The sequence below is a fragment of the Rhamphochromis sp. 'chilingali' genome, assembly GCF_963969265.1.
Source record: "Rhamphochromis sp. 'chilingali' genome assembly, chromosome: 14".
In the NCBI taxonomy this organism is placed as follows: Eukaryota; Metazoa; Chordata; class Actinopteri; order Cichliformes; family Cichlidae; genus Rhamphochromis; species Rhamphochromis sp. 'chilingali'.
The window spans coordinates 21818720-21839290 of NC_137941.1; the positions used below are offsets into that span (position 1 = coordinate 21818720).

General features: G+C 41.7%; 1 protein-coding gene across 2 annotated transcripts; it reads left to right on the top strand.

Moving 5' to 3' along the window:
* The first annotated feature begins 4717 nt into the window (after nucleotides 1-4717).
* Nucleotides 4718-18910, top strand: ildr1b (immunoglobulin-like domain containing receptor 1b). Of its 2 annotated transcripts, none has more exons than XM_080902368.1 (8): nucleotides 4718-5010; nucleotides 10763-10933; nucleotides 13117-13266; nucleotides 13366-13485; nucleotides 13597-13743; nucleotides 15445-15570; nucleotides 16984-17893; nucleotides 18373-18910. In XM_080902368.1, exons 1-7 carry the CDS (start codon nucleotides 4962-4964, stop codon nucleotides 17871-17873), a joined length of 1653 nt encoding a protein of 550 aa, XP_080758494.1. In that variant the 5' UTR covers nucleotides 4718-4961; the 3' UTR covers nucleotides 17874-17893; nucleotides 18373-18910. The 2 variants fall into 2 exon arrangements, with proteins under 2 accessions (XP_080758494.1, XP_080758493.1); XM_080902367.1 differs by having other exon boundaries at nucleotides 16984-17852; nucleotides 18373-18909.
* Nucleotides 18911-20571: the final 1661 nt, after the last annotated feature.

Sequence of the window (20571 nt, forward strand, 5' to 3'; positions counted from 1 at the left end):
TTCTACAACATGGCTCATCTGTGAACTTTACACTCTGGCTGCATGCCATAAATGATAAATGGAATGGAACTGACCTGCTTCTCCCTCACTCACTTTACACAGTATCCAAGCTTCCTTTTATACAGTGAGGGAAAACAGACTTAAAACTCCCATCATGGATCTTAACTTTAACATAAAGAATGCCTCCATCTAGGGTGTAAACTATAGTATAATGTAATACAATAAAGTATTGTATTGTATAAGGATACCATGAAGCAATCTGGCCATTCTCCTCTGACCTCTGACATCAACAGGGTATTTTCTCATCGAGAACTGCTGTTCACCAATATTTTATATCTCTGATAAACCTTAGAGATTGTGCAGGAAAATCCCAGTAGATCAACAGTTTCTGAAATACGTCCCGCATTCTGATACTTAGTTTGAACTTCGGCAGGTTGTCTTGACCTACATACCTAAATGCGCTGAGCGGCTGATTAGATATTTGCAACAGGTATAACTAAAAAAGTGGACAGGAAGTATATAACCACCATAATATGTAAACTGGGCCAATAGTTATAGCAAGTCACATATCCTAGTATTTTTTTTTTCTTTTCTCCTTTTCCTCTCTCTTACATTCATTTCTTAGGTGCTGGGTGATTTAGATATTATCACCATCATATATTCTCAATTATCCCCCACTCCAATTATTAGTAATATCAGAGGATAATCCACAGCTCAGTCAATAATGAATCAGTGATCATTACTGCATATGTAAACTTCTTTTTATGATGCTTTATATATTATATTATATGAAGTAGCATCCTAATGATTAGGATGATCAGCTGAGGTGAGTATAATTCAATTCAATTCAATTCAGTTTTATTTATACAGCACCAAATCACAACAACAGTCGCCTCAAGGTGCTTTATATTGTAAGGTAGGTACCCTACAATAATACGTACAGAGAAACACCCAAAAATCATATGACTTCCCATGAGCAAGCATTTTGGCAACAGTGGGAAGGAAAAACTCCCTTTTAACAGGAAGAAACCTCTGGCAGAACCAGGCTCAGGGAGGGGTGGGGCCATCTGCTGCGACCGGTTGGGGTTAGAGAAGGAAGGCGGGATAAAGGACATGCTGTGGAAGAGAGGCAGAGATTAATAAGTATGATTCGATGCAGAGATTGCAAACTGGAAGCCGGTTCCACAGAAGAGGGGCCTGAAAACTGAAGGCTGTCCCTCCCATTCTACTTTTAAATACTCCAGGAACAACAAGTAAGCCTGCAGTGCAAGAGTGAAGTGCTCTAATGGGGTCATATGGTACTATAAGGTCATTAAGATAGGATGGGGCCTGTGTGTGAGGAGCAGGATTTTGAATTCAATTCTGGATTTAACAGGAAGCCAATGAAGGGAAGCCAATATAGGAGAAATATGCTCTCTCTTTCTAGTCCCTGTCAGTACTCTTGCTGCAGCATTTTGGATAAACTGAAGGCTTTTTTGAGAGATTTTAGGACATTGTGATAATAATGAATTACAGTAGTGCAGCCTAGAAGTAATAAATGCATGAACTAGTTTTTCAGCATCACTCTCAGACAGGATATTTCTCATTTTAGAGATGTTGCGCAAATGGAAAAAAGCAGTCCTACATATTTGTTTAATATGTGCATTGAATGTCCTGGTCAAAAATGACTCCAAGGTCACTCACAGTGTTACTGGATGCCAAGGTAATGCCATCCAAAGTAAGAATCAGGTTAGATACCATGTTTCTAAGATTTTCAGGGCCGAGTACAATAACCTTAGCTTTATCTGAATTAAGGAGCAAAAAGTTAGCGGCCATCCAGGTCTTTATGTCTTTAAGACATTCCTAGCAGTGAAAATGTACAGTATGCTATGCCTTCTGACGATACTGCCTAAGGGAAGCATGTATAATGTAAGTAGAATTGGTCCTAGCACTGAACCCTGTGGAACTCCATAATTAACCTCAGTGTGTGAAGAGGAGTCTGTTAGATAGATATGATACAAACAACTGCAGAGCAGTACCTGTAATACTTACAGCGTGCTCTAATCGTTCTAATAGTATATTATGGTCAACAGTATTGAAAGCTGCACTGAGGTCTAGCAGGACAGAGATGAGTCCACTGTCAGAGGCCATAAGAAGATCATTTGTAACCTTCACTAAAGCTGTTTCTGTGCTGTGATGGGCTCTGAAACTTGACTGAAACTCTTCAAATAAGCCATTCCTCTGCAGATGATCTATGAGATCTTTGACAGCTACTCTTTCAAGAATTTTTGATATGAAACAAATGAAGATTGACCACTGGGTCAAGACATGGCCTTTTAAGCAACGGTTTAACTACAGCCAGCTTGAAAGCCCTTGGTATGTAGCTGATTATTAGAGATAGCTTGAAGCATTAATTAATGGCAGGACTTCTTTGAGCAGTCTTGTAGGAATGGTGTCTAAAAGACATGTTGATAGTTTGGAGGAAGTAATTACTGAAATTAACTCAGAAAGATCATTTGGAGAAAAAGACTCTAAATGAATGTCAGTGGTGCTGACAGTAGCTGCAGATAATATTACATCTGTGAGATGATTATGGGTAATTTTTTCTCTAATGGTTAAAATTTTATTTGTGAAGAAGTTAATGAAGTCATTACTAGTTAACATTAAAGAGTTGGCTCAACAGTGCTCTGACTTTTTGTCAGCCTGGCTACAGTGCTGAAGAGAAACCTAGGGTTGTTCTTATTTTCTTCAATTAATGATGAATAGTAATATTTTTCTAGCTTTACGGAGTTCTTTCTTATAAAGCAGCAAACTGATTCTCTAGGCTAAAGGATGATCTTCTATATTTGCTCTAAATTTGCCCATTTCCTCTCCAGCTCTTCCTCTCCAGTTGTCTATGAGTTATCTGCTTTAAGCTATGTGTTTGAGAGTTATACCAGGGAGTCAAGTAGGGGAGACCGGGGATAGTTGTAACATTTTTGACATTTCTGTCTGTAAATTGAAGCTCTTTTAAGGTAGTGGATTCAAAATGTAATGCAAAGTATTTACATGTCTCTGCTATTAAATACTGCAGCTATTTTCTCTGCAGCACAATTACCCATTGCCTGGTATGGCCTCAAACACAAAGAGTGAAATGTTACAATTAACCCAGTCTGGGTTAGTTGTAACATATCCTGGGGTAAAATGTAACACAATGAAATAAGGGTACTAACAAAACATTAACATGTAATCTTTGTTTATTCAACACATGAATGCACTTAGAGCCATTTATGTAGCTATGTGTGTGTGTGACAGAATGCAGAAATCTAGCTTTTGAACATATTCCAACCCCCCAAAAAAGACAAATTATGGATGTTGCATCTTCAAAAAATAAAAATACAATAATTGAGCCTTACACCGGAGTATCGTTGCACTGGTTTACTGAACCTTTCTTTCAGGGCATGTACAGAACATGAGCATCCATTTTCTACTGCCTCCTACAGGACACACACTTCTTCCACTTCCTTACACATTAATGTAACACAGAACTAATACTGCCTCTCCTGGCATTACCATTGGCATTACCATTGTAACACACTCATTCTGTTTCTTTCAGAAGAATAACAGGAACTTAGGATGTAGGTATCTATGAATAATAACTATTATGTATACTCATATATTTATATAACCACTTATTTCTTGCGATACCACAATGGAAATTTCTGCAACTGAATATTTCATTCATTTTGGTTGGTCTTCCTTGAGTTTGGCCTCATTGGCTCAGTGGGCATTATAACCTACAACTCTTGCACCAATTTTGAACATAACAATGAAGCTGAAAAAATGTAGTTGTTCACCAGCATCGCAATTCCATTACTTTTTATCATACCTTGGTGTGGTTTGCAAAGTGCTTCAGAAAGATGAGGAAATCTGTTTCTTGCACCCATCCTGATTTATTTCCACTACCAGTATTTCCTACTGGTCCATCTCTGACACAGTGGTCTGCATAATGTATGTGTGGTGTGGGAACGCAAACAGTGGAGGAATTGTGTTGCCAATGGCATTATCCGCATATACAAAAGCGACCAGTGAACCTCTCTCTGCTGATGTCGTTGCCCCAACTTGTTTAATATAAGTTAAAGTAATAGTGTGGTAAGTTGTAACATCTGCATTATTGTTACAACTAACCCAGACTGTTGCTGTTACAACTGACCCAGACTCCTATAGTCATGAACTAGCTAACATTACAGCCAACGGCTAAAACATTAGCACTAAAGACCTACACAGAATATATCCCCATAGACATACAAATAACATAATTTAAGTTTGATGAGTTTAACTGCAAAGCAGATAATGCTATTAGAAATTGAAATAAAGTAGAAAAACTTACTTTTTGGCATACAAATTACTTTTTTTCATGTTAAATTGTCTGTGTTTGACAAAATGTGCTGATTTTTCACATGTGATAGCAGAACTGAATTGGGCATGCACAGGATGAGTCACATCATTTGAAACTTAGCCCTGATTGGAGAAATTGGAAGTGTTACAACTGACCCACGTTACAACTATCCCCGGTCTCCCCTACTTCTGATTGAGGGACTATTTTTCACCTGAGCTATAGTATCCAGTGTCATAGAACGTATATTAAGCTTATCTCGGTATCGTCCTATTTCTTTCTTTCTCTTTCCTTGTTGCGGCACCTGCCAAAGGGGGCGGGGCCACTGATGTCACCTGGAGCAGTGTGGAGGAACGGGCCAGCGGGGAGGGGGGATGATTCGCCTCTTTACTGGAAGGTTGTCGGTTGTTACGTTGTAACTACGGTACTCGCCTCTCATCGCAAGCGAGCCGCACAGCCGAGCGGGCTGACGTTGTAGCTTAACTGAAGTCTCGTTAGTATGTGCAGCGGCGCGTGCGAGGCGGTTTCCTACAAACATTCCGGATTTTTGTGGATTTTCAGTCAGTAAAAGAAGTCGAGCTTCCGCGGGAGGATACAGAGCAGCAAGATGCGAAATATGATCCTGATGGCGCTTCTGCTGGTTCGCCTGCCAACAGGTGAGGCTTTAAAGGTTTCTCCAGCAAACGCACTTTCTTCCTCATACATGTCGCTCTAAATGGAGATGTGTGTCGACTAAAGCAAAAAAGTCGAAACTAGTAGTAATTTTTAAAAGTTAATTATTGGTAGGTGTAAACAGGACAAGGCCGACCTGTGGTCACGTGACCGCTCCACTACTTTTCCGTGGGGGGTTTGTTTAAGTTGCTGTAAACAAAAGAGGGCCAAAGCGACGTTTATGTTAACCCCTCTCTTTTGAGTTTTTATTGATTTTTAAAGGAAAGGAACTTTCAGCTAACAGTTTATTAATAATAATAATTTACTAACAGCGGTCATCTATAATTGAGGACTTATTTGGATTAATGAGTCAAAAATAACAGATACAGACCATTTTAAACTTTTAAAATCCGATTATTCTAACCTTAAACCACTGGTTCGCCTTTTTCTGTAGTGCCAAGATGTTCATATGGGCTAATAGACTGTGTTCAACAGGATCTATGAAGGGATTTTATCAATAGAATTTAAAAATTACCTGTTTGGCAAGAGTGCTTATGGCTGAAATTATATACCACACAGGGACCTGGAAAAACTTATCCATGCTTTTGTGACCTCCAGGTTAGATTATTGTAATTCTCTCTACTGTGGTCTCCAAGCCTTCTCTCTTCGAAGGCTGCAACTCGTTCAGAATGCTGCGGCTCGCCTTCTTACTGGCACTAGAAAATTTGACCCTATTACTCCGGCTCTTGTTGATCTAAACTGGTTACCAATCAAATATCGCATTGAGTTTAAAATCTTGCTACTCACTTTTAAAATCCTGAATAACATTGCGCCCAGCTACCTCACTGACCTCCTCAATTTGTACACTCCTTGTCGTGCATTAAGATCATCAGGTCAATTACTCCTGGCCCAACCTAAGTTTAGACTGAACACCAGAGGCGATCGTGCCTTTGCTTCAGCTGCACCCAACCTTTGGAATAGCCTCCCTGCTTCTATTCGAGCCTTAGACTCTATCCAGTCCTTTAAATCAAGATTAAAAGCATATCTATTTGACTTGGCTTTCCCGACCAGTTAATACCCTTTTAAATCTTTTAATTTTTAAACTTTTAAATCTTTTATTAGATTTTATTAAATGTATTATTTTTATTAATTTTACTGCTGTTTTTGTCTTCGTAGCATATTTTGTATTTATCTAACTCTCCTGGTCTGTTAGTGCCTCTATCCTGTCTGTGCTTGTGCCCGATTTGTACCCTGTTTTTGACTTATGTTGACTCTCCATATTACTGTGAAGCACTTTGGTGTGCCTTCGGGTTTTTAAATGTGCTATATAAATAAAATTGTATTGTATTGTAATTGTATAAAATAGCTTGATATCGTTCATGAAACAGGTTCCCATGATCACAGGTGTGGCTCAGTGTAATACTGTGCAATCTTTACACTGAATGTATCACATTATGTCAGCACACAGTAAAAAATAATCTTTGTCAGATAAGTAGCACTGCAGCTGACTTAATTATCACGTATCATCTTTTTAACATGCTTTCCACTTGTATCACAGACTGGTTAATATACCCATCATGACTTCCTGTAACTGTCCAAAATGACAGTTAATCTAAACATGTTTTGTTTGATTTTTTTTTTAATGACACAAAGGGGAGCAGGAAATAATTGCAAATATTCTGTGGAGAACAGAACATGTGGAGAACACTCCACCGCTAGTGAAACTGTTTTTAAACTGTTGGTCAATGAAAACAAGTAATTTGAAGATGCCTTGTTTATTGGAACTGTAGTATTTTGTGCCATAGATTGTTAACGCAGCTATGATTTAAAGGAAAAAAGTACCAAATACTTTTAAGAGCTCAATGATCACAAACACTTTTCAGCTCAAACTTAATAAAAGAAGCAACTTCAACTATAAGTAGAAATATGAACATAGTCTCTGCTCCTAAGTATCTTCCTACTGGGTTTTGCTCATTTACACGTTAGCCTGACATGTGGGAACCAGAAAATCTACAACCTGTAATTCAGTATCATGTATTCAGTATTCATTATTTGCATAGTGTGTTGGCCAGAGGGGCCGATGGCGCGATATGGCAGCCTGGCTTCTGTCAGTCTGCCCCAGGGCAGCTGTGGCTACAACTGTAGCCTCCACCAGTGTGTGAATGTGAGAGTGAATGAATAGTGGAATTGTACAGCGCTTTGAGGTTCTCGAAAAGCGCTATATAAATGCAATCCATTATTATTATTATTATTATTATTATTATTATTATTATTATAGTGAGGAGATAAATTCATATTCATATTATTATTATTAGAAAGTGTCTTCTTCAGTTTAAAAATGGCTCTGTGATGAGAAGATATTAAGTTTTGGATTGAACAATCTCTAAAAAGAAGACTCGCAATATTAACTGCAGAAATGGTTTAAAGACATTTTTCACATAGTTCCTAACATTTAGTGCATCAACAAATTTTAGTTTATAACAAAGATAATGTTATCTTCCCCACCAGAGAGGTGTCACCTCTCTGGTGGGGAAGGAGCCTGAGTTAGTGCGTGAGGTTGAGAGGTACCGGCTAGATATAGTCGGGCTCACCTCTACACATGGCTTGGGCTCTGGAACCAGTCTCCTGGAGAGGGGCTGGACTCTGTCTCAGTCTGGAGTTGCCCCTGGTGAGAGGCGGCGGGCTGGGGTGGGTATCCTAATATCCCCTTGCTGCCGGTACGTTGGGGTTTTTCCCGGTGGATGAGAGGGTTTGTTCCCTGCGCCTTAGGGTCGGGGAACGGGTCCTGACTGTCATCTGCGCTTATGCGCCGAGTGGCAGTTCAGAGTACCCAGCCTTCTTAGAGTCCCTGGGGGGGGGTGCTGGAGGGTGCTCCACCTGGAGACTCTGTTGTCCTGCTGGGAGACTTCAATGCTCACGTGGGTAACGACAGCGAGACCTGGAGGGGCGTGATTGGGAGGAACGGCCTCCCTGATCTGAACCCGAGCGGTGCCATGGCGGTTTGGCCATAACGAACACCCTGTTCAGCAGATCTGCGACCATATGTTCTGGACACTCGGGTAAAGAGAGGGGCTGAGCTGTCAACTGATCACCACCTGGTGGTGAGTTGGATCAGGTGGCGGGGGAGGACGCTGGACAGACCTGGTGCACCTAAACGCGTAGTGAGGGTGTGCTGGGAACGTCTAGCAGAGGCCCCAGTCCGCGAGATCTTCAACGCACACCTCCGGCAGAGCTTCAACAGCATTCCGAGGGAGACTGGGGACATTGAGTCCGAATGGACCATGTTCAGCGTCTCCATTGCCGAAGCTGCTGCATTGAGCTGCGGCCGCAAGGTGGTTGGTGCCTGCCGTGGTGGTAATCCCCGAACCAAATGGTGGACACCAGAGGTGAAGGGAGCCACCAGGCTGAAGAAGGAGTCCTATCGGGCTTGGTTAGCCTGTGGGACTCCGGAGGCAGCCGACAGGTATCGACAGGCCAAGCGGAATGCGGCTCGGGCAGTGGCTGAAGCAAAAACTCGGGTGAGTTCAGAGAGGCGATGGAAAAAGACTTTCGGACTGCCTCGAAGAGATTCTGGCAAACCGTCAGACGTCTCAGGAGGGGAAAGCAGTGCTCTACCTGCACTGTGTATAGTGCTGGCAGAGCGCTGCTGACGTCGACTGAGAAAATTGTCAGGCGGTGGAAGGAATACTTCGAGGACCTCCTTAATCCCACTGACACGTCTTCCGAGGAGGAAGCAGAGTCTGGGGATGAGGGGAATGACCCGCCAATTTCCGGGGGCGAGGTCACTGAGGCAGTTAAACAACTCCTTGGTGGCAGAGCCCCTGGTGTTGATGAGGTCCGCCCCGAGTTCCTGAAGGCTCTGGACGTTGTAGGGCTGTCCTGGTTGACACGCCTCTGCAATGTTGCGTGGAGATCAGGGGCAGTACCTGTGGACTGGCAGACCGGGGTGGTGGTCCCCATCTTTAAGAAAGGGGACCGGAGGGTGTGTTCCAACTACAGGGGGATCACACTCCTCAGCCTCCTTGGGAAATTCTATGCCAGGGTGCTGGAAAGGAGAGTTCGTCCGTTAGTCGAACCTCGGATACAGGAGGAACAATGCGGTTTTCGTCCTGGTCGCGGAACACTGGACCAGCTCTTTATCCTCTCGAGGATACTTGAGGGTGCATGGGAGTTTGCCCAACCAGTCTACATGTGTTTTGTGGACTTGGAGAAGGCATTCGACCGTGTCCCTCGGGGTGTCCTGTGGGAGGTGTTGCGGGAATATGGGGTGTCTGGCCCATTGCTACGGGCCATTCGATCCCTATACAACCGTTGCAAGAGCTTGGTTCGCATTGCCGGCAATAAGTCGGACTCGTTCCCGGTGGGTGATGGGCTCCGCCAGGGCTGCCCTTTGTCTCCGGTTCTGTTCATAATTTTTATGGACAGGATTTCTAGGCGCAGCCAAGTGGCGGAGGGCTTTCGCTTTGGTGGCCTCAGAATCTCATCTCTGATTTTTGCAGATGATGTGGTTCTGTTGGCTTCATCGGGTGAGGGCCTCCAGCTCGCACTGGAACGGTTCGCAGCCGAGTGTGAAGCAGCGGGAATGAGGATCAGCACCTCCAAATCTGAGGCCATGGTTCTCAGCCGGAAAAGGGTGGAGTGCCCACTCCGGGTCGGGGATGAGTTCCTGCCCCAAGTGGAGGAGTTCAAGTATCTCGGGGTCTTGTTCGCGAGTGATGGGAGAAGGGAGCCGGAGATCGACAGACGGATTGGGGCTGCAGCTGCAGTAATGCGGACGCTGCACCGGTCCGTCGTGGTGAAGAGGGAGCTGAGTGTAAAAGCGAAGCTCTCAATTTACCGGTCGATCTACGTCCCTACCCTCACCTATGGCCACGAGCTGTGGGTAGTGACCGAAAGAACGAGATCGCGGATACAAGCGGCAGAAATGAGCTTCCTCCGAAGGGTGGCTGGCCTCTCCCTTAGAGATAGGGTGAGAAGTTCGGCCATCCGGGAGGGGCTCAGAGTAGAGCAGCTGCTGCTCCACATCGAAAGGAGCCAGCTGAGGTGGTTCGGGCATCTGACAAGGATGCCCCCTGGGAGCCTCCTGGGTGAGGTGTTCCAGGCATGTCCCACCGGGAGGAGGCCCCGGGGCAGACCCAGGACACGCTGGAGAGATTATATCTCTCGGCTGGCCTGGGAACGCCTTGGTATTCCCCCGGATAAGCTGGAGGAGGTGGCTGGGGAGAGGGAGGTCTGGGCCTCTTTGCTTAGGCTGCTGCCCCCACGACCCGGCCCCGGACAAAGCGGATGAAGATGGATGGATGGATGGATGGATGGATGGATGGAACAAAGATAATAAACTGTGGAAAATAACTGATTGGGGACTTGTATTTTGAGATATAAATCTACTGAGTAAAGCTGGCATCGTTCAAGGATAACTGAGGAGAAAGTTTTTACCTTTAACTTTAACTGATACATTTGTCCATCAGCAGATGTTTTTTGTCATCAGCTTGTTTTCCAAAACTTGCCATTATAGATCGTGACTGAAGGCTGTTATTACTTGTAATAATAGAGTACAATCTGCGCACAGTTAAGCATTTCAAGCGTAAACTGTTAACCAGTTTGGTCAGATTCTTTTCAATCCATCACTCAGCAGCCATCGCACGAGGTCTTTTTTTTGGCTGATGGAATATCAATTCCAATTGTGTGTGTGTCAAATCAGTTGTTGCTGTTTAAGTTTTTAAAGTCCAATCTCACCATTCTCCCTTCCTGTGTCAGAGCTGCTGTCCGTTACAGTGAATGTTCCAGAGACGGAGAGGAGGACGATGCTGTTTGCCTCTGTGATTCTGCGCTGTGACTACTCAACCTCAGCGAACCAGCAGGACGTCCTGGTCTCCTGGAAGTTCAAATCCTTCTGTAAAGACCCCGTACTGGATTACTACTCCACAGGTGAGGCTACAGGTGGAAGAAGAGGATGGTACGTTGTTGATACACGTACTTTAAAATGAGCAGATATTAACAGATTAGACTCTTTCTGTGCTTTGTTGGTGTGTTCATAGTTTGTAGTTTCATTTTGTCAGCATCCACGCCTGAAGCACTTTCCAGCTTTGTAATGGCCACAGCGTTTGTTTTATTAGAATCACCTTCAATCTTCAGTTAAAATACTTTTATAATTTTGTGTTGACAAAAACTGCAACGTGACTTGCTGGTGAAGGCGTATACCAGCGAGGCAGTAATTTCTGCTTTTACAGTTCTAGTCTTCAGCCCGACTGGATGAATGACTCCTGTGGATCACCTTGTTTAATATTTAACTGAAACTTTGACCCCTTTTTCTTTCCTTTTGTTGCTCAAATCTTTGCCGCACAGGATTCAGGATATGAGCTCCCTTTTCTGGTCTCAGAATCCTGTGTTTCTATTATTGTAGACCAAAGGATTCAAATATGCAAGTCTTTTATAAATTACCAAAAATGTATTCAATATTGACTTAGATCCTGATACAAACCAGTCTTAACAGCAAAGTAAATCAGTTGTAGCTATCTGTGCACAAAAAGGTAAGTCAATATTTCAAAATGTTATCAAACAGTATGTTTTCCTTATTTTCATATATATATATATATATATATATATATATATATATATATATATATATATATATATATATATATATATATATATATATATATATAACATTTTCAATAATTAAAAACTAATCTGAGACAAGCCCGCTCTGCAAGTTAACTGACACTGAAATGAATTAAAAGCGAGTGAGTAATCAAAATGAAATAAAAATAAAAACTAATTAGAAAATATAAAAATGTAATAATTTTGATAAATAATATGTTTCTAATATTATTGTTTTCATCTTCCATTCAAAATTAGCCGCTCTGCTCCCGGTACCCATCAGTGGGGTTAGTCAGATGCTGCCACTTTCACGTCAGCAAGCAGGGGAAACGATGGGTTTACTTAGCGAGCTGATAACCAGATTCACTGAATGCTTATCCAGATTGCCAGTGTTAGTTTAAGTGACTCCAGATAACAGAAAGATAACTTAGGTATGTTGATCTTGCTTTGTAGTATAGGGCCCTGGTTGTGAGAGCCTTGAGCCCCGGGTGAGAGGTGGGGAGCACCCTGAACACGACACAAGTTATTCAAAAAGTTACTAATTAAAATTTAATTCAGCTGGACAACATTTCAAATAAGTCAACAGTAATTTTCAAAAATATTTTGACAAACAGAAAGATGCACAGTGGATCCAAACATTGCATATCTGAGTTTTAACTTTGGGCTAAGTATTACTACGGTTGTTAGTAAAGGACCCAAATGCAAAACCTAAGAAAACAAAAAACAACCTTTTTAGGTTCATGGTTAAATTCAAAGTACAAAATCCACAGCGAGATAACAAATGACATCCAAAGTTTCCAGGGAACAACCCCAGGGATACAGTGACAGCACAATAAAAGAAAAAGTGTAATCAGGATTATTTATACACAGAGGACTGATGGGGGATGGGACACAGATGAGAAGTGAGATGTGAAAACTAATCAACAAAAGGTGAAAGCAACCAGGGTATCAGGGGAGGACAGACAGGGAACAAAACTAATCTTCAAGTAAAACAGGAGTTAACCTCCAGCATGTGCTTAAGAAGCACAAAACAAGAAAACATAAAGAGACCAAGAAAATACAAATACAAATAGAGGGGAAACCATTATGAATATCAAAGAATACAAAAACAAAAAACCCACAACTCGACACCGCTGAAAATCCCAGGGTCCATACCAGAGATCATGACAAGCGTGCAGTGGTTCCATTGTGTTTGCCCTGTTTCAGTGTGGTGTGCATATAGACACACCCGATCCTTGCATTCCTTTTCACACCAACACATACAGAATTACAGACATGTCTAATTTCAGCCTGCAAGGCTCTGCATTATGCATATTTTCATAAAAATTTAAATAAAAATTGTATTTTTTTTATTTTACACAGGTTTGAGGCATCAGCTGTGTGTTTTTAATCTTTGTGTGTACTGTTTAATTTTCCTTCATATTTTTAATTCCTATCAGACTGTTTTTCAGTGGTTTAAGCAGCATATGTACTTATATTCCTATTTAAATAATTTCCTTTTTTTCCTAAAGCCTATCAGGCAGCTCTGCAGCTCGGTCAGGACCCCTCCAATGACTGCCCGGACCGCCAGCGCACCGTTCGTACTGTCATCCAGAAACGGGGCATCAATGAGCCCATCCTGGGTGCGGAATACAGGAACCGCAGAATTACAATTCGAAACAGTATGTTTGATTACATCATAACTATAATGCTGCAGTACAGTCTAAATGTATTTCAATTTCTTTCACATTTCAGACTAATGTGATGTTTTCTGACAACAGCTGCTGATCTGGTCATCACTGAGGTGATGTGGTGGGATAACGGTGTGTATTTTTGCACCATTGATGCTCCCGGTGACACAACAGGGGACTCGGATCGTGAAGTCAAGCTCATCGTTTTCCGTAAGTCCCCTCAGTCGCTTCAAGTCGAGTTATTTGAGGTAGTAAAATGTAAAATATACTGCTATATCAGTAATGTTGTCAGTAATTATGTTTTACTGTCACTTGCTCCAGACTGGCTGACGGTCCTGTTAATCATCATCGGTGGTCTCCTGCTCATCATGCTCTTTTGCATATGCTGCTGTCAGTGCTGCCCGCAGAATTGTTGCTGCTACGTCCGCTGCCCTTGTTGCCCTCGGACATGCTGCTGTCCAGAAAAAGGTAGAAGAAATGCTTTTTTTGATTGTACATTTTTAGCTGTAGCTCTACATGTGGAAGATTCACTTCACTAAATCATGAGAAAGAAACTTCTGTTGCCAGAAAAGTATTCAAACATGTAACTATGTGGCAAAGTAGAAATACTGCAGCTGAATAGGCTTCAGCTGGAAATCTACGTCATAGCTCATCAAGTACACTGCCGTTCCAATTGTAGAACGATCGCGCTGCGTTCTCGGGAAGTCCGGACTCCTGTGTGAACTTCCGAAGTCCAGACTAGCGAAAAGGCGAGTACAGACTTGCGTACTTGAGTATTTAGAAACGGCCTAACAGTCTGCAGTCTATGGACTAACCTCAGCCAACGCCAGCTAACAGTGTTAGCTTGGTGGCGAGTAGCCTTCATTAATAGTGATAAAAATCACACAACAATAGTACACCGAAGATACTGAAGTTTCACCCATCCCATTCTTGTTATGATGTGGTGTCCAAGTAAGAAATGCTGGCTCTGGGTCCATGTAACTGACGCCACCAACATTAACAGGACGCTTACATTAGAGCCTGTTATTGTGTGTTTTGTTTGGATTTCCAGCAATCAGAATCAGAGAAAATGTATTAATCCTGAATGGAAACTGAGAAAAAAAAGTCCGCAGGTTGCACTCAAACCCAGGCCGGCCTCTCTCAGCTATACGACATATGATTACATGCTCATCCAACTGAGCTAAACCTGCACCCAACTGTTTTTAATCACCTAAATTGGAGAAGGCATAGAGTGGGCATAGGCTAACATATGAAACAAGAAATGACCGCCGTGTATTCTATTTATTTCCACAAAGTAACTGTATTCTGATTACCACCTATTTAAACGGAAACTGTAACGGAATACAGTTACTCATATTTTTTATTTTAAATACGTAACGCTGGTACATGTATTCCGTTACTCCCCAACACTGTATATGAAACACTGGGATACGACTACATGGTAAATAACACATAGCCACTTAAAAGTATAAATGTGGGCAATGACGTCGGCGACTTACGTAGATCTCTGCAATGGCTCCCTGCAGAAGTCTAAATCAGGCATTAGATAAAAGTTTAATGTTTCACAAGTTTTTAATAAACATGTATTTGTACCATCGGAGGAAACCACAGTGCATGGAGAGAACCCATACGCCGTATCTCATTATTACTGCATAAACCATTTTGCAATTTTAAACTGATTAATTATTTTTAAGTAAGCCTGTAGTCTAAGATAAAGAGAGTTATTATGAGTAGATATAGATCAAACAAATTTAAAATCCATAGAGAAAAATTTCTAAATGTTTGACGAGGACATGAATTGTAAATGGTATGCAGCACTGTTCTTTTGAAGGTCGCCGCAGCTGCCAGATGTGTCATTGTGTTTCATATAATCCTGTGTGTGTGCGCAGCCCTGTGTGCTCTCGAAAATATGTGAAATATGCACTCTGCAAACACATTGTAATTATGTGCCCTTCTCACGGCATGCTACAAAAGAGGAAATACATTAGTAAAGAAATGTAAGCTGAAATTCCCCTCAGTTTGTTTTAAGACAGAATATTTACTGAGATGGTCCAGTGTACTTTAAAAACAAGCAGTATTATTATTACCCTCTGCTGTAAATCAGTATCTGCTGGTTAAGTACCTATATCAGTCTTTTTGAACTGCTTGCTCCATGTGCTTTGACTTCAGCTGTGATGGAGCACAAGATGCTGAAAGAAGCTCGGAAAGCTATGTTACCCTGGATGAATGGTCAGCCCATTTATGCTCCCATCAGCTCCAATGCTTCCTCCCAGGGCGTTCCCATTCTGTATTCAGGTGAGTGAGGGAAAGCACAATAAGACTTGTCCTTAATCCTTTATTTGCAATGACGTAAAATAAACCCCCAAACAATGTGGAATTCTGAATATGGGCATCAGAGCTTTTATTCACTTCAGCTGGTGAAGGTAGCAGACCTGCAATAGAAACCTTTGAAGCAGGCTTGTATTGCAGTCATGCCCTTATTATTATTTATTTATTTTACCTCTGGTTGTAATGTGGTTTGTTTCCACCACGTGAACTCTTTTTTTGCAAGAAGCCTCAATTTTTGGAATCTGCTTATGCTGCCCTGTCTGTATCTGTGTTACTCTAACAGCGTTAAAACCATAGACTGTACATAAAAGACGATTCAAAGCTCCCTCATTGGTTTGTGCACTCTTGCTTTTTCACACCTGTTTGTATTTTTTTAAATCTGGTTTTGATATTAGTCAGAAACGGAGGGCACTGCATGTTCGTACAACATGCATCGTGATAATTTAGCACTGACCTGAAACATATTCTGCTTCATCTTCTCTTTTACTTTAAAGCTGATGATAAATCACAAAATAAACTTCATGTTGTATTCAGGAAGTGTTGAAACAAGTGATTGAGCACGTAAACAGAAAAATGTTTACTAAGGCAATAAAGCAAGAATAGTTATTCGGTAAAATTATATACAGTCTGATTTCTCTTTGCAGTCAGAGGAGTTGCCCCCTGCTGGCCAATAGAAAGAATACTGGTTTAAGAATCTTCTGTACTGGCTTTGTCTTTTTTATACAGTCTGTGTTTAATACTGGTTCAACACTTCATGTGAGCATTTCAGTGGTCACAATGCCTTTCATTGTAAAACGTTTACATGCAACACATATGCACCGGCCCTACAAGCACTGACAGCAGCCCATTCGTTCATTTTCATTACTGACACTGGATTGCTCAATCAAATCTCTTAATGTAATTGGGCCCACCCCTGCCTTCCCTGTGCACTCATGCACCTTGCAGAACAGACATCTCACGGCATGAGAATAGTTTCTTTCCCCAGGCTGTTGGACTATATGCTACAATAACAACCTTATTTAGTCAGCCTATAACAACATTGCACACCAGATTCAGTTAAAGCACTTAATCGTAGGCTTACTTATTTCTTATTTTCTAGTTGTACTCTGTATATCTGTATCTCTAGGTAGTTAGTATATATTCCTTTTCTGTGTTTTTGTAATATATATATATATACATATACTGCAAATACCATATGTTCTATTTCTGTACCACTGTTTTTTGCATCATGACACTGCGACAAATTCCTTGTTTGTGTACAAATTTGGCAATACTCCTCTAAACAATACTCCTCCCTTCAAATGTCCAGAGAATAACTTGAGTTCATGTAGGTTCAACAGTTGTTGTTTATCTTCTTAATCGCTGTCAGTTTGGTTTCAGATTCATACTCAGACTACCCAAACAAGCACAACTTTGCCATGGCTCCCATGCAGCTGTCACCCATGGGCCTACAGCAGCAGCCGCCACCTCCTCCTTTACACTATGGCAACAGCAGTGTGCGTGGCAGCATTCATGGTAACAACCAGGTGTTGGAATACTTCGAGAATCAAGTGAGAGGGCTTGATGTCATTGCACCAGGGATGGCTCCTCATGCTGTCCAGAATGTGCCTCCATTACAGGCTCAGCATGCTCCTCCACAAGTTTCCTACACACCAGGGCCTCCGAGTGTGTTGTCAGCACTGGATGAGATGGGGACGAGAGGGATGGAGAGAAGAGTGATCACCCTGCCTCCTATTATCCAGCGTGTACCCAGCTTTTCTTCACGCAGGGGCCCTGGTGGTGGAGATGGAGCTAGGGGGGCTCTCAGGATATCCAGCCAGTCCAGTGGGAGTACAAACCGCTCAGCAGGTGGTCTCCACCGCAACAGTCGTGGATCAAGAGACAGATACAGAAGTGCGTCTCCTCCCAGGCGGGGAATCCTGCGTGATTACATTGATGATTCGGATAGGGACAACAGGCGGGGAAGAGCATCTCACAGGAGTTCAAGGAATGAGAGAGGGAGTTCGTCCAGGCACCGTGCCCGAAGTCGCGATGACCTCATGGATGAGCTACAAAGCAGAGCTCCTCGTAGGCAGAGGAGCTACTCACCTCCCCTGCACCGCAACGGGTCCTGGAGCTCAGATGAAGAGGACAGTATGAGAAGAAAAGGAGGAAAAGGGAAGGACTGGTCAGAGTTGCCTCCCAGCTACCACTCCATCGACATTCAGCCTCCACGCAGTAACAACCAGAAGAACTACGACCGCCTTTCTGTAAGATCCACACACAGCTAGTGACACACTCTGACCCAGTGGTGTGTTGTTTTATTCTTCTTTTATCTTGCATGGCTTTTAATATCCCAGCCACACCTTTAGGTTGGCAGTATCAGTCAGTGCACCACTGTGATCCTACAACGACTCCAGAGTTATTGTATTTTAACTGAAATATGTTTAGAATCCTGACCGAGGACACAGAAAATGGATACATTTCATACACTGAAATGATTCAGTGTATGAAATGGTTTGAAGAGGTTTTATGCAAAACTATGAGAAAACTATAAAAGCGGGCAATTTCACAGAACTGCATTTAGGGGTTTTTAATTAATTGCAAATTAAGCAAAAGACTGATTTGTAAAGATTACAAATATACCTGAAGGTGTGGATGAAGTGCCATTCATTTAGTCTTAACTACTTTCATTTTTTATTTTCTTCTAATGTCTTGGTGCTTTTCTCTACCTGTGTGCGTAACCTCATCTTAAATTCTAATTTCACCTTTTTCACTTTTCTCTCGTAGGATCGAAGCTCCCATAGCAACACCACTGTAGTCATCTGAAACATTTCTGTCTTTTGATCTTTTCTTGAAAACGGTAAAAATGAAGATAAAGAAGTTGGTGCCTGTTTGGTCACCTGGAAGGAACAAAGATGTTGTTGATTCATTTAGTAGTGTAAATATACTGTATGAGTATAATTGTACCCTGTGGGTGATGGTGTATACTGCAGGTGATGTGCAGCTGCATGAAATCATATTATTGATTGTTATTAATATGATTGTATGTGATTCTTGTCCTAGTTCTCTTGAATTGTCTTACGTGTGGTGATGGATTTTTTGGGTTAAGTACATTTGTCGTTGTAAAAAGGTGCCTGTGCTGAAAAAGATCCAGGACTCGCAGAAGAGATCCCTACTTTCTAGTTTTACTTCCTGGTTAAGCATAAGTTTAATAAAGATACAGTGGTTATTTGTTTTTATTTTTGTTTTGCTGTCAAGTTTGTTTTTTTACAGTAATTTCTTTTTTGCCTTCCACTATTTAAAAATTGTTTATATATATATATATATATATATATATATATATATATATATATATATATATATATATATATATATATATATATATATATATATATTTTATCCATTGTACGTGGATAAAGCAGTAACGGTAGCAATGGAAACTACATTTGCGGGAAGATGGACTGTTTTTTATATCTGGATGCACCCACACCAAAATATAATTGTGACTGGATTTTTTTTAATAGAGATGTAGCTTTGTTGTAAAGTATGTGTTTTTAATAAAATCTTTACAATACTGCCTGCATGACGTGGATTTTATTTCATTAGTCCTGTTGTAGTAGCCCATTACCTCAGGGATGAGTGGATTACGTGGACATTTGGAATACTAAAGTCACATATCAGTTTGCATTATGAACTAGTATAGTTTGCAGTGGCAATGTTTTAGTCACATTAGTCATTACAACAGCACAATCGAACTGCCTGAGAAAAGAGAGTAAAATATTAAACCATGTAGGAGGAAAGTAATTCAAGTTTTTAGTACATCTGATGAATGGCCGGATATAGCACCTATTTACAGTGACTGAGCACTGCAACCCTCATTCACCCAATCACACACAGATTCCTACAAGCAGGTTTTTCCTAACCCTTGTCTAACATTTGCACTCGCACTCTGATGGATGCATCGGGGGCAATTCGGGGTTCAGTATTTTCCCAGAGGATACTTCAGCATGCAGATAGGAGGAGCCAGGGATCAAACCACAAACCTTCAGATTTTTAGATGGCCCACTTTACCACCACAGTCTCCGCAAAGCTGAAGAAATGCCAGGTGCTTTGGATCTACAAAGGTGGCTAATGTTCAGTTTTTGAATTGTTAAAAGGGAAAAAAAGGAATATGAATGTATTCATCAAGAATTAAACAGTAATAAATAGAGATGTACCGATTCGATATTAAGTATCGGTATTGGTCAGATAAACTAAATTACTGGATCGGATATCGGAGAGAAATAAAAAATGTAATCCGATCCATTAAATATCAAAAAAGCACCTCACAAAACTTGCGACATGGCGCAACTCGGCTCATAACCGTAGCACGTCGGAGCAGTGTGCTCATGTGATAGAGCGGCTGTGTGTATTTGTAGCCTCGCTACCAAACCAGCATTTCATCTCTGAGGAAGTTATCCCAGAGAGAAGTAAAGCAAGTGTGTAAGTTCATCTCTGAATGTTTGTAAAGCATTCCAGCGTTAAGCTTAACAACCGATATATGGAGCGACTGGCTCTCTCTCCCCCTCCCTCTCCTGCTGCTACTTCAATCGTGAAACTGATCAATGATCAGCTGATCGGCTTTTCTGTCGCGAGTCCGTCTCTCTTGTTTGTTTATTGCCCACTTCGCGCCAGAAAGAGGAAACCAGCGGCTGAACAACAGCAGCACGTTTAAGCTTGATAAGCTGTTGTTAGAATTTATTTAATATTACTTTCTACACCAGGATCGTTTTCTACGTAGCTGACGGCTGGTAAGTGTGCAGGGGCGGATCTAGCAAAGTTTAGCCAAGGGGGGCCGATAGGGCATTTACAGGGAAGGGGGGGGGGGGGGGGGGGGGGGGGGGGGGCACAAAGACATACTCTTCTTTCTTATTCTCATTTAAAATGTCTAGTTTTTAATAATTAATTATCTGAATCTTACACCCAAAGTTTTAATATGATGTAAAA

Coding starts and splice junctions, on each gene's coding strand:
- ildr1b (XM_080902367.1), top strand. CDS start 4,962: ATGCGAAATATGATCCTGATGGCGCTTCTGCTGGTTCGCCTGCCAACA. Junction 5,011..10,762: donor GCTGGTTCGCCTGCCAACAG/GTGAGGCTTTAA, acceptor TTCCTGTGTCAG/AGCTGCTGTCCGTTACAGTG. Junction 13,267..13,365: donor CAGAATTACAATTCGAAACA/GTATGTTTGATT, acceptor TTCTGACAACAG/CTGCTGATCTGGTCATCACT.